The sequence below is a fragment of the Orycteropus afer genome, unplaced genomic scaffold, assembly GCF_000298275.1.
Source record: "Orycteropus afer afer isolate SDZICR_OR568_19922 unplaced genomic scaffold, OryAfe1.0 scaffold00002, whole genome shotgun sequence".
NCBI lineage: Eukaryota > Metazoa > Chordata > Mammalia > Tubulidentata > Orycteropodidae > Orycteropus > Orycteropus afer.
In genome coordinates this window covers 37,843,795-37,861,082 of record NW_006921589.1, presented here as the reverse complement: position 1 = coordinate 37,861,082, position 17,288 = coordinate 37,843,795, and the positions used below count along the sequence as shown (strand labels likewise).

Here is a 17,288-nt window from a genome sequence, read left to right as displayed (position 1 = left end):
AAATGCTGTATGGAAAGTGAATTTGTTCTGTAAATCTTCACCCAAATCACAATTAAAAAAAAAAAAAAAAGAAAGAAAGAAAGACCAATAGCTGCACCTTAGATGAATGCTCACAAGCTTTTAAAACCTCAGTCACTACTCACCAAAGTAGGATATAGAACATTGTCTTTGTCGACTACATTATGCCAACTGACCTTGATGTCCCCCATGGCTAAGGTCCTGAGCCCACAGGCCCAGCAATTCATTCTCTTAAGATATTTGGCCATAGCCAAGAAGCTTCCAACAATTCTACCCCCATTAGCTGCACAGATTAATAAACAGTCAATATTAAAACAGCAACAACAATAAAAAACCCTAAGCAACTACCTGAATTTTGCAATTCTAAACCACAATTACCATTAGCAAAAGAATGGTTCTTAACACTAAAAGGTAGGACACAGTAACTTATCTTTTCTGACATGAGTCAAATGTCAATAAAAGCAAATTAATAAGTATCACTACTCCTCACATATCGACTATCTTCTCTGATATTTTACATTTACAGCAGCAAAAAATCTAGTATCTGACTATTTTGCTCTTAACAACATATGTCTGGCAGTAACAAACACCAGAAGTGTGAGGTGAAAGTAACATTGGCTGTGATGTTCAAGATTAACTATCACCTTGGCTGGGCTGTAATTCTCAGTGGTTTGGCAGTTATGTAATAATGTGATTGGGCAGTTCTGTGATAATGTAGCCATCCTCCTTGTTTGCAAAATGCTTGTTTTGGCACCATGCCCGGGTCTTTGGAACCTAATCATGTCAACAAGAAAGGTGTCACTGCATATCTGAGAATCCAATATGGTAAAGATGGCAAGAAAGTTACATCTACATATACACGTATTTATATAACGTGTAACGTATGCTTGTACAAAGTTAAAGGTGTAGGGGGGGTATATAAATTTAACATGGTTAACTGATGGCTCAGTGGTTAGAGTGCTCCGTTGCTAACCAAAAGGCCAGCAGTTCCAACCACCAGCCACTCCCCACTGGAGAAAGATACGGCAGTCTGCTTCCATAAAGATGTATAGCCTCGGAAACCCTATAAGGCAGGCTCTTCTCTATCCTATAGGGTCACTATGAGTCAGAATCAACCCAATGGCAGTGGATTTTGGTAACTCAGAGAGTGTCTTACAAGGGTGTGAAATCCCTCTTTCAACTATGAATTTATAGTACCAACTGTCATTTCTTCAGAATTTTTAAATTACACAAACACAAGCTCGTAAAAAAGCAAAACAAAACAAAACAAAAAACCATAAACTCCTGGTACATTGAAAATATCAAACTATTAGAAGTACTATTTATAAAGAACAAACCTTGTGGACATATGGTCGAACTAAGTCATCAAGTTTGTATAATATTCTATCAATAACTTTTACAAGTAAATGACGCTCTTGATCCTCAAGCGTAGGAGACATCAGTAGAGGCAGAATCTGATTAAACAAAGGACCAGCTCCAAATTCACGAGCTTTATCAGTAATCTGGCGCAGTGCAGCCTGGGGAAAAAATTGAGTTAAAAGGTATGTTTTCTTTATAATTAAGCATTATGAGTAAGTTAATGCTTGATTTTCTGTAACTTAATATTTAATACACATGTCACAAACATTTTACATAGAATAGCATGAATTCCATCCTTTCAAAATTACTCAAAGTATGAACTGCTGCAACTGAAATTCAACACTTCTCATACAACTCAAAAATAGTAATTTAGTAGAACAATGAAGTCACAAGAATATAAAACAGCTTAACTTCCCCTAAACAATCTCTCTTTTTCAAGCCACATGTACAATTCCCCACAAAGGCTTTAAAGACAAAAAAGGAGAACCTCATTTTTTAAGCATTCTTATTAGCACAAAAATCCCTCATACTATGCCCTTGATAAAGAGGAAGAAGTTAATTTTACATTTCTAAACACAATGAACATAAGGACTTAATGAACTGGTACTCACCTTTCTCATTGGAGGTGTTCCATTCTTTATTTTTAAAAGCAACTTCATTATTTTTCTCTCTTTTTGCTCTTCTGGACTAAGTGTTGACTCATCAACATCAACCTGATAATATAAAGAAAAAATTTAAAGACAGGAAAAGATACTATGATTTATAACTCTCAAACAAAATGTAACATTTTTATTTCTGCTATCATACCACTTACCAATAGTTTATCAAAGTACTGAATATCATCAGGTTTTAAAAATGGAAGGTTTCCAGATGGCTGGTCATTAACACTTTTCATAGTTCTGTCTTCAGTTTGCATGTGAAAACCAGTCATACCGCCCAACGGTGTTGGTGTTGCTGTCAGTTTTCGGGCTGGAGTTCGAATAGGAACATAACCAGCTGGTGGGGGAAGTACCTAATACAAATAAAAGGCAGTTTAGGATTTTCTTAACTTTATAAATAAATTAAGGAACACTATCCCACTGTCCACTTCTGTCAAGTTAAACCCTGTAGGATTAATTTGACCCTGTAAGACAGTAGAAGTGCCCCGTAAGTTTTACAAAGCTACAAATCTTCACAGAAGTGGACTGCCACATCTTCCTCCCATGGAGTGGCTGTTGTGTTTGAACATCAACCTTTCTGTTGCATCAGAGCACTTTGACCAATGTGCCACCACAGGCCAAGGAACACCATAATGGGTAATATTTACACCTAAAATATCTTAAAGTTTACTAGCTAGGAATATTTTCACTTACTCAAAGAGAAGAATTAACACCTAATCCCCCTTTTTTATCTTAATTATTAGTTTTAAAATATATTTGACATTCTATTTCCTATCCACTATTTAATACTAAATGTATTAGGATTATGGGGAAATAAGATAAATGAGGCCAATTTATAAAATTTATAAAATTCTGATCACTTTCAAACATTAATCTACATAAACATGTCACCAAGGTAACATTTCAAATTGCAAAGCAATTCTGAAATCACAAAATCTGAGTCAGTGATTTTAAAAAATTCTATAAAAGCATAAAACATTTCATGTACAGCATTCGTATCAATGGAAATAAGCTTGCAAGGTATACATAATGTATAAAATGCTAAATTTTAATAAAACATTACTCATACAAATCCCTGCAATGTAAAAATAAATATCTAAGCCTAAAACTCTAAAAATGAGTTAAATGCATACAAAGTAAAAATATTTACCAAAAACCATGTATAATACATACTGCTCACATATCTTTTGCAAAACCAATATAATGTTTCAAAAAAGAAGGCATGTATTCTTTGTATTTTTACAGCAATATATTTTTCTCTTTTTTAAATATGTATTTCTATGGTGGGAGAAGGATAGACTTTTTTATGCTAATACTGAGTTTGTTTTTAAGACAAATTCTAGGACAGGTCAATAAGTCTATAAAGGTCTTCTCCAAAGAACCTAAACTGCTATGTCTCAAAACCTCTACTGGAGCAAAGATTAAATTATATTTAGGTATATATTGATGCTATCTGAATTTTGCTAACCAATTATTTCTATATTCTTAATTAACATATATACCAGCATGGATCACTAACTAATCATTTTTAAAAATTATTTGCAATTTTATTCTACAGATAAAGAGATCCTATGAAATTAAAGTCAAGGCCAGTAGCATTACTCATAAATGAAGGACTTAAAAGTCTATTATTTTTTATATTCATTAAGAGAATTCTTCCCTCGTACTGATAAGAGGAAATCAAGAAAGACTTCCAACAATCACTCAGGCAGTCAACAGAGGTTGTAAGAGTCCACAGTCACATTATTATGGGAAGGCTGTAAGAAGTTACAAAACAAAGAATTCATGAACACTTAATACAAATATTCTAATGGAAAACAAAAACAGAAACATACACACAAACTGAAAAGAATAGGCATTAGCAGAAAAGGCTCTAGAAAGCTTGCAGATGACTCAGGTTCCAATTCTAGTTATGACAGTAACTAGATATCTGACAGCATACTACCTTTGGATTGGCAAGTATTTCCAAAGTGCCAGGTACCTAAAAAATCCTAGTTTGAAATACTTCAAGTTGCTATAGTTAAGAAACACTTATGGTCAAGTGAACACTTAAAGTGTTCACTGGCAATTCCACAAACTCTTGTGAGGCACCAAATAAAATACACATGATCTAATGTGAGCTTTAATCCTGGGACCGGTAGTTAAGTTTTAACAACAACCTACGCCATACTCCTAAGGCACCAGTTCTCAAAGTAAGGTTCACAGACCCCCAGAAGTCTTTGGGATTTCTCTACTCCAAAAAGTAAGGAAATCTTGTCATTCCTTTCTTTCTATCTCTATTACTCTTTGAAACTAAAACACACTTCGAAATAGCTAAGAGAATGGAATAGCAGTAGTAAATTTAGGTAAGGCCAATTCACATTCAGTATTCAATGTTATTTACCTTATAGCCTTCTGGGAACATGGCATCTAGCTCTTCATCAGAAAGTGGACGGTTTCTCTCATCAATTTCTCTCTCCCACCGCCATGCCTGAAGCTGCTCAGGAGTCATGCTCATGATGTGACCTATAAAAAATAAAAACTAGTTCTGCAACAATCTATAATGTAAAACTATCTTAAGCCCTTGAGTATAAGACAGTTCAGATCAAGCCTAATATTTAACTAAATTTATATTATAAACTCAAACTGAGACTTATTTCATATTTCTTATTCTTATTAAAAATGGGCATTAACAACACACAGAAAATCACATAGAAAATTTCAAAGTATTTTCAGAAGAAAAAATAATTATTTCCAATCAAAGTTTTTGTACCTGGTGTAGGGGTAGCCATGTTCATGGCTGGTGTGCCAATTGGTGTTTTTCCAGGGGTGAGGACAGGAGTGCTTCCACCCATCTGACTTGCTGGTGTTTCATCCCAACGTGATTTTCTCTTACTGGCTCCTGGAGTTGGTGTTTCACCAATTGAATCTCCACCTCGATCTGTACGAGGAGTCTCAGCCCAACCACTTCCATGCCCAGGAGTATCTTTGGAGAATTAAGAGCCCAACTTTAACCATGGTCAAAGCAATATTATTTATTTTCATTCTGCTTATATATTATAAATATTCAAGTTGAAAACTAGGACAGTCCTAAAATGGTCTGCATTTCAAGTTTTTATGTTCCATTTCACATTTATCCATCTTTCACTATTTTCAATGTTTCTTTTCCACTTATTACAAAAACAACACACACTAACAATTGAAGTATAGGAAAACATAGCAAAATATTCTTCTAACTACCCATAATATCAAAACCCAGACATTTAATATATGTACCTTAAACCACTTCCTTCACTTTGCCACACTGACACACTACTCTGCAGTTCGAGAACTACTTTCTTCTGTTACATGTTAAGCACTTTCCAAAACCATTAAAAATTATTTATAAAATTTTAATAAAGCAGATTTACTATTAAATCTTAACTTGTCACAAATAGTCTCATAAATACTTAATAAAATTATAGCTTTACACCATCTACACAAAAACCTAGAAGTTAGGGTCTACAGATTTTATTCTCACCTAATGCTCTTCCTGAAATGAATCTTCCACCTCTTCAAGGAAAATAGTAGGCATTTTATCTGTTTTCTATCAGTTCCCAAAGCAGCTGATTATTTACCTGTCCAATCAGTGCTAGACAGAACAGACTGCAGTCTCAAAACATCCCACTCATCAAGTCAACATTTAGCCCAAACACGCACCCAGACTCTACTAGAAGTACCTCTCTCTGTTTTGGGGGTCTCATCCCATCTGTTTTTACGAGCACTGGAAGTTGCACCTCCGTGGCCTGGTGTCGCATGGCCTGGTGTATCACCTCGTCCAGGAGTAGCAGCTCCTGCTGGTGTATGACTAGGTGTAGGGTCCCAAATTTTTGAACCTGGGGTTGCTCCAGGAGTCTCACTTCCCTTTGCACGACCTGGTGTTTCATCCCATCTTAAAGAAGGGGTATGCCCAGGGGTCTTAAAAAAGCAAATAATAAAAAAAAAGTCACCTACTACATACCCACAAATTAACTAGAAATTCTGTTTAACAAAACACTTTAAGTTAATGTTCTACTACTTCTAGTCACTATAATTAAGAGTTAGAGTAGACTACCCTTCTACTTCTAGCAAATATGTTTATGACCAAAAACAAAGCTTTAATTTGGAGCAGTATACAGTCCTGACTTTAAAAAAAAAAAAAAAAATTCTGGGTATTAATCTTGGATATGGCACCAATAGCTCTGTGACTTTAGGGGAATAGCTAAGGTTTCTTTCTCCAGATCTGCAACTGATGAATTTCAGCTCTAACTACATCAGAATATCTTAAAATGGGGTATGGAGAGGAGAGGGAATCCATGACTTATAAAAAAACACTATTTAGGGTTCAACATTGTCTATAAGGAAGTCCTTGGGTCGTACAAAGGTTACTGCATTCCACTGCTAACTGAAAAGCTGGAGATTCAAATCCATCCAGAGATGCCATGGAAGAAAGGCCTGGCAATCTACTTCTAAAAAATCAGTCATTAAAAACTTTTCAGTACATAGTTCTACTGTGACACACATGGTATCATCATGAGTTGACACTGACCCAACACCAAATAGTTTTTATTGTGTGTATATGTGTGTTTAATATGAGCATTTTTTGGATCGCCTAAGTTATTTATAACCAGGCACTGCCCCATGATTTTAATCCTTTAGATGAAGAGTTTACACCTACAACCAGGTTTGCATTAAATATTATCCTAATTGATATGAAAAAGGGGAAGACCTTCAGTGAGATGGATGAACACAGTGGCTGCTACCAGGGGCTCAAGTATAGTAAAGACTGTGAGGATGGTGCACAACCAGGCAGTACTTCCTTCTCTTCTACGTAAGGTCACTATGAGTTGGAGCAGACAAAACGGCACCTAACAACATAACATCAATTGATGCTGACAAGATTAATGAGAAAAAAATCAGAAGTGAACTAAAGTGCTCAAAGGTTCCACAGTAGTTAAAATGAAGATAAATAATGGGCAATCCAGGGTATCAGACAGCAGTGTTATCAAAAGAAACTGCATACGGTAGACAATACCTTATCAACATGGCAGATGACTAAATATAAACATAATAAAATATTACTTAAATACTGGCTCACAACTATTCTACCAGTTTTTTAATGTATAATATACACTTCTTTTAAAGTTGGATGCTCTTAAAGACACAAAAGTTTTAGCTAGTTTTTATGTTTGCAAGTTTGTGTTAACATTTAAAAATTTAAGGCTGAATACATTTTCCTTTAAAATGATTCTGTATAGTACTCAACACTGAGATTCAGGATTAGATAAGTGAATATACTGTTGAAAAACTCATCTTTTGTAGTTGGACCTGTGGGCTCAGGACTATAGTCACAGGGGACATCAAGCTCAATTGGTGTAACATACTACACAAAACATTGTTCCACCTCCCACTTTGGTGAGTAGCAACAGGATCTTAAAAGCCTGCAGGCAGCCATCTAGATACAACAATGGGTCTCTCCTCGTTCAGAGCAAGGAGGAATGAAGAAAACCAAAGATTCATGGAAACAATTAGTCCAAGCGACTGACTGGTACACCATACAAATCCTCAGCCTAATCGACTATGAGACCAGAAGAACTAGATGGTGCCCAGCTACCAGTGTCAACCACGCGGAAGGCGATCTATGTAGGAGATCCTGGACAGTGTGGGAGAAGAATGTGGAATGGAACGCAAAATCATTTAAAAAAAAAAAAAAGGGATAGAGCCTGATGGAACCACTGAGACTATGGCCCCTAGCTGCCCTTCAGGTGTGGAACTGAACCCACACCTGTGACTTCCAGCCAAACAAAAGACAAGCATGTGAGGTGAACATTTACACTAGGCAGATACACTCCTTGATGAGAACAATCATGGGAGAATAGAAGAGCTGTGTATGCACAGGGACATAACTCAGGGGGCAGGAGTGCATGGAGGGAAGGACACAGGGAAGAGGTAACTATGGGGAGGAAGTGGGAGGGGAACTGTTGCATTGTGGTAAATTGTAGTCAATGTCATGAGACAAAGTGTATGTGAGATGCTGTATGGAAAGTGGATTTGCTCTGTAAACTTTCACCCAAATCACAATTAAAAAAATAAAACAAAAGAAACATCTTTTGGCAGGTTCCCTTCCTGCTGAATTAGATGGTAGAGTAGGAAATAAATCCTTCCTAGTATCCATTACAAATAATTTATTTCCCACTTTCCCTTCTAATTCAGCAGGAAAGGAAGCTTCCAAAAGATTCCTAAGTCATGATTTAAGGCAGAGTTGTACTGAATGAGCAGAATGAAAGAAAATCTGTAACTTTTGTAAAAAACACATCAACTCGTGTCATCATTAGCATACACTTAGCCACTAGGAAGGTAAGTTTCTTTATCCTAGCTTTCAAAATTTACCACTACATGTCACCTTTCAATTCATTTATCAGCAAGCAAAAGAGAACTCCTATGAATCTATCCTAAAATAAATTGTTTAGCACTAATTCAGTTTACTCTATCTTAATTCTGGGTTTACAGAAATAATGCCAGTCTGACAGGTTTCTTCTTTATTTATAAGTAAATCTGAAGTAGGCTAAGCTAGAGCTGATAATGCCTTAGACTAGCGTGATGGTGTCTGGCTTGTACCATACAGACACAAGAAAGACAAGGGCAGCAGGTTGGAGGGGAGTAAGTGAATGGAGGAAGTCAGTAATTTTACTACAGAAATACTGATTTTGAAATGCTTATTAGACACCTAAGTAAAAGCATTAGGTTGAACAGATATCTAAGTCTGAAGAACAAAGGAGAAATGGAGTTTTCAGTACATAAAAAACTCACTAAAACCAACTCACTGCCATCAAGTCAATTCTGACTCACAGTGACCCCTTTTGGGTTTCCAAGGCAGTGAATCTTTACAGTAGATTGCCCAGTCTTCCTTCTGTGGAGTGGCTGGTGGGTTTGACCTGCCAACCTTCTGGTGAGCAGTCAAATGCCCTAAGTACTATGCCACCAAAGCACCTTTTCAATAAGCAAAAGGAATGGGAAAATGGAGCCTAAGTGGGATAGGTACTTGCACAAATGGTTCATGTCCTAACAACAAGTGAGAAAGCAGAGTGATGAGAACTGAGAGAGGCAAAATAATGTTATTTCACAGTAGGAAATGTAGACATTTCTTTGACTGCTTCTATTTTGAGATTTAAAAAAAAAAGATGCAAATTCATCAAAAGTGAAGAAGCTAAGGAGGTCTGACATATATAAAGTAGTTCTCTAACTGATTTAGGAATGCAATAACACTGCACACCTGAGGCATGTGGTCAGAGGCATCAATTATTCATCTAGAAAATGAGGAAGACCATGACATTATAGTCACTCTACTATATGATCTACTTACATGTCAAATTTAATACTCTAAAAGGTGCATCATTTATGTCCTAACAGAGAATTTTTAATAATAATAAATAAAAAGAAATTACTTCTGCCTGATCCCAACTTGACAGTTTTTTGGGAGTAGCACCAGGCGTCTGATCAGCGGTCTGATCCCAACGTCGTTTTCTTTTTGATGGAGGCTGGGATGCTGCTGCTCCATTGACGACTTTTAGTTCTCCAGCTTTAGCTTTTTCTGCTAGTTGTTGCCTAATTTCTCTCTGAAAAATTTTGAATAAGCAGTGAACATTTGTATTAAAATGTTTTCCATATTATTTTTATGTCATTACTACAGTCTTTCTGTTTAACACCCTGATTTACACTGCATTAACTCTTCTTTCTATGCTTCTGGGTGGTCTCATTCCTTATTCTTCTCCTTCACTTTTTATATTTTCAGTTTTACACAATTCTTTCTGCACAACAGATGAGCAAGTACAGAACATATAGGACATACAACTTTGCATATACTTAATGAAGTAAATTGTCTTCCATCATGCTACCAAAAGTGAGGGAAAAATAAACCTCAAATAAGTAACAAATAAAACTATGTAACAAGACAGAAAAATGCTACAGTGAAAATAAAATGATCACAACTATGTAAACACTATGTATATAACACAGTCATAACAAATGCACACTCATTTTCCAATGCAAACACCTATCAATACATAATAAAAGTTTAAAAGGTTTACTATTAAAACAAAATGGAGTAATCTCTGTGGGCCAAGGGGAATCTTTCAGAATTTTCCACTCATATCCATACTGAATTTTATGGAAGGATTAAGAATTTTTCAAGGAATAATTTAATTATTTGACTTTTACCTTACACATGGGTCTTAGACACTCACCATCACCCTACTCCTCTCCCTCCTTCCCTCCTCTACACACAGCCACTCTAACATTCAAATGTGCACCTACAGCCAAAGAACCAAGGACCAAAAATGGACAAAGAAATATGAAAAGTGTAATTTGAAAGGAGGGAGAATTCTGAGGGATGTTCTTTACTGATTTAATTTTTATCAATACTACCACCTGCGCAGCAACTTATAAAAAATAAATATAAGTCTCCCAGCCTTAGCTTTCTTTACATTCTTTCACAATCATTAAAAGAAAAAGCAGATTCACACACCTCTTCTTTAGTCAGATGCTGTTCTCGCATTACATCCATGTACGTCCTGGCATTCATTTTAGGATCAGGGGTCTTCCCTCCTGCAGAAAAGAACAGCAACAGGACAAGAGTACAATAAATAAAGGATAATTAGGTTCAGCTGATTTATCTGCCCTGCTCTAATATTATGTTATCTCATAATCATTTAATTTATTTTTGATGGAAAACTTTAATAATTATACATCTTACTTTTTATTGAGTTTTGCTGATCAATTTAACCTGTTTGAACACAAACATATCTACAGCAGTTTAAAACAAATATTTTAATGCATATAAAAACAAAATGACAGCACAGTTTAGTCTTCAGAAGTGATGGGTTCCTGGGTTGCTAATCCGGAATACGTACACTTTCGTGCCTTTGTCTCCATCAGCAGTTCTGACTTCAAGCAGCAGAATAGAAGCCTAGAAAATTATCTCTTTACCATTAGTAACACTTTGGAAAGATATTTATATTCAAAACATTACCTGTTGCAAGCTGTTAAAATCCTGACTACAAATAACTATGCCTAGATAAGTTCTTCATACAACGTTCTAAAACAGTAATAGTTTAGAAAATCTTTTAAAAATACACCTATATTATTATTCTGATGTCATGTTACTAAAAAGGGCTTCATGCTTTTTCTTAAAGTTGACCCAGAAACATACTATTATTTAATTTAGTATAAATTACAACTGGAAACATATTACTTGAAATATATTACTTCTACCAGTTATTATGATGCACACAGAAGAAAAGTGGTGTACAAAGAGATGTGTTAGTCTCTTAGTTGAAATTTCAGTATTTGCTTTACAAACTTCAAAATATTTTAAAGAAGCCCAAACAGTATATAACAAGATCCACAGAGGCACACTATGCTTTAGAAGTGTGATAATTAGCTATACACAAAGTATAGCATCATCATGATTTAGGAAAAATAATAAAATTCTAAGACATTTCCTATACTGAAGATCATGCCCAATTGGCAGTGTCATTCTTTCTGACACTAGCTCTGATAAGACTTCCTTTGGAATACTTTTTCACCATAATCTAGAGAGGATGTGTTGAACTGCACCCTTAAGAATGCAGACAGGACTGGCATATAGCAGTACTGCTGTAGGAAAGAAATTAAGGACAGTTAGTATGGGCCTGTGAATTCTGACATACATGTTTAAATCAATTACAATTAAGCAAGTAAAAAAAAAGAATATCCCTACTAATTCATGCAGGCTGAAAGTCTAATTTGTAAACCTGCAGCAGAATCTAATTTTAAGAAACAGGCACCTACGCTGTGACTGAAACTCACTCACCTGAGGAAAGCTTCCATCAGGTTCACTATTGCCCCTTGTGCTGACTTGCACACTAAAATTAGCAAAACAGACTCCAACTATTAAAAATATCAAAGTCTTTGTATATATACTTTTGTTTTATCTTTAAGTATGCTTAGAGCAAAGTAGGTGCATTTACTAAGCTGTATTTAGAGCAACATGGTGGGGAGCTCAATTGTGAGAAAGTTTCTCAAAGGTAACAATCCTAAAAATCTAGGCTTTGGAATGAAAACTTTCAATAATTTGAAAGTATTTTGAGCAGAAACACACATTTGTTCAAAGTATAGAAAGTGTACCCAAAACAAAAGTAAAAGAAAAACCTTTAACCCTTTGCGTTTCTATGGCATTGGCTCATTATTTTCTTGTCCTTCTACCTGGAAAGAAAACTTGCATTATAAAGATGAAGAATATGGCATCTGTGACTTCAACCAAATCTATACAAATCTATAATAAGGGGGATTTTTAAAAAGAAAAGTAAATTCATACGCATGCCAAAAAAAAATCAAAGGGCTAAAGACAACTTAATACAAATAAATGTGTGAATACTTATAGAAAAGTGGGAAAGAATTACCATCTGCAAAAGGATCAAGACGCTCTGGAGAAATTATCATGGTCCGCCTATGTTTTTTGTATTCATCTTCTCGGTCTGCAATCTTCGGAGGTCGGTGCTCAGCAAATGGATCATACTGAAAAGAAGAATGTCGCATTTCTCACTCTACTTACTAAATAATCAAACAATATAATAAATAAAAATAACATTTTAACACACAGAATCATGTTTAATAAATGCCTATATAATTTTCTAAGTAAATATTAATATGAAAAAATAAGGAATGGCAATAAGATGATTACACATGTGCACATTTCTATTGTTCATGCATCTTGAGACAATTACCTTTATAAATTAAATATCACTCCTAATTCTCCCAAGTCAACAATGCTCAAAACATTCTAAGAACTGATTCCTAAAATTTGTGCACTTCCCATGAGAATTAAGATAGTTACTTTACTTTAACTGAATAAACAGTTTCAAAAGAAGTTACCTGTTCTGTTGACTGTGGTATATCATTAAGCAATGCCACAGGGGCATGATATCCAGGCTTCTTCTGACCAAGTAAACTTGTAGATGATGAGTAGTCATCGTCATCCTGCAATGAAAAAAAAGCCACAAGCAAAAATGTCAAAACTTGCAATCAGAATACACAAAGATTCAAAACAAAATACAGTGTCAGAAGTACACGCTGATAATTATGTCGAGGCCCTCATTGAGAAGACATGTAAACACTATGAGGTTTTCTTTCCAATTTAAGCCATTAAAGAAATTAAATTTAGTTCTCATTAAAAATTATTAAACAAGGAATATTTTCTGCAAGTCAATTAAAACAAAACAGGCATGGACTAGAAAAACCTGAGCGTGTTATCTTCTCACAGAAGGAATCATGAAACTTATTTTCCAGTTTGGCAACTATAAAGAAAAAGTTCTACTTAGGACTCTCCACTTTTTATTTTTTAAAAGTCAAGTGAGTTAACAACCACAAAAACAGAAATTAATTTTTAATGTATGTATTTGCTTCTGCTATACTATGTCTAAACAGCAAAATGTTATACTATATTACACTAGTAATGTAAAAAGTGCAATGGTAGTAACTCTCAAAAGATCCTAACAAGTCATAAATTTTATTTAAAAATAATAATTTCTCCCTCAACTTCTGGAACATACACATATCATTTTATGGTATGATAATCCAAAATACTAGTTCCTGACTGACTTCCATAAAGTGGTAAATATAAAAATATTTTTTAAAATTTGTGTTTTGTAAATGTTTTATAAAATACAAAAATAACCAGTTTAATAATCTATATACATTAAAAAGTTTGTCTATTACTGACTCATTGAAACATGGGTAGTATACATATTAAGTGTGGTTGTTTGGGATGGCCTTACAAAATATAAATTATGTGTAATATATATAAAAAAAAAAACTTCAGAAATACATTTCAAAATAAGAGGTGGTCATCCTCTAGAGCAACTGAAACATACATATAAAGTCTATGACTATCAGATAAAAAGAAACACCCCATTCATTTTAAGATGACAAGGGAAGAAAAAACAGCATGAAGTACAAGTTAGAAATCAAAAGTTACAAAGACAGATGACAATTTACAATCCAGGCATTTCTTACATGCTACTCTACACTGAGCTCAGAACTAGGGTTTACTTTACATTGGGTAATGATTTGCAGATGTTCTGCTGGATAAACAACCTAGTCTTTAACGGAGATTTAGAACTAAGCACATTTCCAGTTTCTGAAATTTGACAAGAACAACATCTATAAAAATTTTAACCTCACAAAAAAATGTCCCCCAGATTAAACCAGATGATTCAAACAGTAAATTGTTTTCTATTTCTTGCCTTCCAACAACTAAAACAAAGTAAAAATGCTTGTCTCTTGTACAATATGTAACTTACATCTTCAAGTTCAGTTGCAGCAATTGATGTCACGTATCCAGCAAATCTGCTGTCACTTCCACCATATATTTCCTGATCATAGTAACCTGTAGAATCAAGGCCCACTCCTTGAGCTTCATCAAGAGCTGCCTTCTTGCCTTGAATTTCTCGAATCTGTGCTTCAATATCTATGAGAAAGTACATAAAGATTTTCTTAATTTCATTCTCCAGAGTATCAACACAATGTATTTTTCTACTAGATATTGTGTCAATAACTCTCCTAAATACAGAAAATTTAAAATAATTGTGGATTAGTAAAACTACGCATAGTACATTTAATACACTTCCCCCATTTCAACAGAAAAGTTACATTCAAAAGAGTTGCTTCCTACCCCCATCAACCACAAATTGCCCTTGCCTTAACCTATTCAGTATGAATGGGTTGCCAAAGTTAATTTATAAATCACTGTTGAATTCTAAACCTTTTCCCAACTGAAAAAGTACTATTTTGATTGCTGATGTTACATGCCATAGAGTTGGCAGCACCTCATAGCAACCCCTATGTACAACGGAACAAAATATTGCTGGGTCCCTCCCCTCATCATCCTCGCAACTGTCGCCACGCTTCAGTCCTTGGTTGCAGCCATTGTGTCAATCCATCTCTTTGAGAGTCTACTCTTTTGTCACTGACCCTGTAGTTTACAAAGCACGGTATCCTTCTCCAGAGACTGGTCCCTTCTGACAACATGATCAAAGTACAAGGAAGTCTGGACATTCTCACACTAAGAAGCATTCTGGGTGTTATTTCTCCAAACAACTTTGTTCACTCTTTTAGCAATCCAGGCACTTGACTGCTAACCAGAAGGCTGGAGGTTCAAACTCACCAGCCACTCCTCGGAAGGAAGATGGGGCAATCTACTTCTGTAGTGATACTGCCTCAGACCAAGGAGGGGTCGGTAGGAGTCAGGTCGACGGCACATAACAACAACAACAACAACATGGTACATTCAAAATTCTTCATCAACAATACAATTCAAATGCATTAATTTTTCTGCTGTCTTCCTTATTCATTGTCCGGCGCTCACATCCATGAGACTACTGAAAATACCATGGCTTGGGCCTTAATCTTCAAAGCGACATCTTTGCTCTAGAATTTATAGAAAACTCCAACACCTCAGTAACAAAAAGACAATCCAATTAAAAAATGGGCAGAAGACATGAGCAGACACTTTACCAAGGAGAATATTCAGGCGACCAGCAAACATATGAAGAAATGCTCATGATCATTAGCCATTAGAGAGATGCAAATCAAACCAACAATGAGATACCATCTTGCCCCAGCACTAGCCGCAAAGTTCAACAAGACAGAAAATAACAAATGCTGGCAAGGATGCGGAGAGATTGGGGCTCTCATACACTGCTGGTGGGACTGTAAAAAGGTACAGCCACTGTGAAAAGCAGTATGGCGATTCTTTAAAAAGTTGGAAATAGAATTACCATTTGATCCAGCCATTCCACTGTTGTTGTTGTTATGTGCCGTCAAGTCGGACCTGACTCATAGCGACCCCTCCCCTTGGGTTTCCGATGCAGTATCACTACAGAAGTAGATTGTCTCATCTTCCTTCTGAGGAGTGGCTGGTGGGTTTGAATTGCCAGCCTTCTGGTTAGCAGTCAACTGCCTTAGGCACTATGCTACCAGAGCTCCTTCAGTTGGGCCACATTTACCATAAGAGTAGAGTAAAAACTCAGGAATTCAAAATGATGCAAAGAGTTTACTGCTGAGCCTAGTGGCCCTAGATCTCAAATTCTTCTAGAGTGCCTCAGCACACTCAGGGGTCTTATTTGAACTGGGTAGTTGTTCGTATCCCCTCTACTTTTGTTTCTGTTTGAAGTTCTAAACAATAAATATATTTAAAATGCACACCCCCCCTCAACACACACATACTTTTTTTTTTCCATGTAAAAATAACACAAAAAACTCAAGAATGATGCAATGTGGTAGTTAAGGTTATGTGTCAACTTGGTTGGACCTGGGTTTGAGTGGCTGTGCAGCTGGATGTAGTTATTCCCTGTGATGAGACTTGTAATCAACTCCATGGTGGAATCTACTGGAGCAGCTGAGTAGCTGCTTTAAGGATGTGGGCTGCTTCCAGTATATAAGGAGAAGCTTTGGCAATGGTCTTGAGCTTTTTGGCACACATGGACCCTGCATGTGGCTGACTCTTCATTCAAGAGCCTGCCATGTTTCCTGCTGATCTTGGGGCTGTCTCTGGACTTGAATTAGTGACCAACCACGTGGTTTGATAATTTTCAGACTGTGCCACTTTATTTCTAGACCTTGAGTTTGTCAGCCTCAGCAGCCAGCAGCTGTCTGAGCTAACGGATTCCTCCAGCTTCAGTGGGCCAGGAGCAAAAAGCAGAGCTGAAGCCCAAAGTTGAAGGGCTTTCACCCAGCACCTAGAGGTGTCACTCTGAATTCTGACTTCTGGCCTCCTGAACTGTAAGAGAATAAAATCCCTGTTTGTTAAAGGCACCCATTTGTGGCGTTGTCTGTTAAAGCAGCACTGTTGTTGTTGTTGTTATGTGCCATCAAGTTGGCCCCGACTCATAGCGACCCTCCTTGGGTTGCCGAGGCAGTATCACTACGAAGTAGATTGTCCAACCTTCCTTCCGAGAAGTGGCTGATGGGTTTGAACCGCCAGCCTCCTAGTTAGCAGTCAAGTGCCTTAGGCACTATGCTACCAGAGCTCCTAAAGCAGCACTAGATAACCAAAGCATGGATATTTAATCTTCATTTTCCTAAAATGGCTGAGGTTTGTTGTTGTTGTTGTTGTTTTTTAAAGTACAGACAGGGAGTTCCGGCAAGGTGGCGGACTAGGCAAAGACCCTCTTCAACAAAGAAAAGGGAAACCAATTAACACAGACACAGAAGATAATC

General features: G+C 36.2%; 1 protein-coding gene across 1 annotated transcript in view; it reads right to left on the bottom strand.

The window, feature by feature from the left end:
- SF3B1 (splicing factor 3b subunit 1) overlaps positions 1–17,288 on the bottom strand; it is a 53,547-nt gene that overhangs the window by 9,947 nt on the left and 26,312 nt on the right. Inside the window, exons 3-13 of the mRNA XM_042783602.1 lie at positions 14,372–14,538; positions 12,945–13,049; positions 12,473–12,587; positions 10,558–10,637; positions 9,479–9,649; positions 5,735–5,972; positions 4,789–5,001; positions 4,420–4,541; positions 2,192–2,389; positions 1,989–2,090; positions 1,356–1,535 (exon numbers count right to left, since the gene is read on the bottom strand). Coding sequence (XP_042639536.1) covers positions 1,356–1,535; positions 1,989–2,090; positions 2,192–2,389; positions 4,420–4,541; positions 4,789–5,001; positions 5,735–5,972; positions 9,479–9,649; positions 10,558–10,637; positions 12,473–12,587; positions 12,945–13,049; positions 14,372–14,538 — 1,691 coding nt within the window. The remainder of the gene's footprint in view (positions 1–1,355; positions 1,536–1,988; positions 2,091–2,191; positions 2,390–4,419; positions 4,542–4,788; positions 5,002–5,734; positions 5,973–9,478; positions 9,650–10,557; positions 10,638–12,472; positions 12,588–12,944; positions 13,050–14,371; positions 14,539–17,288) is intronic.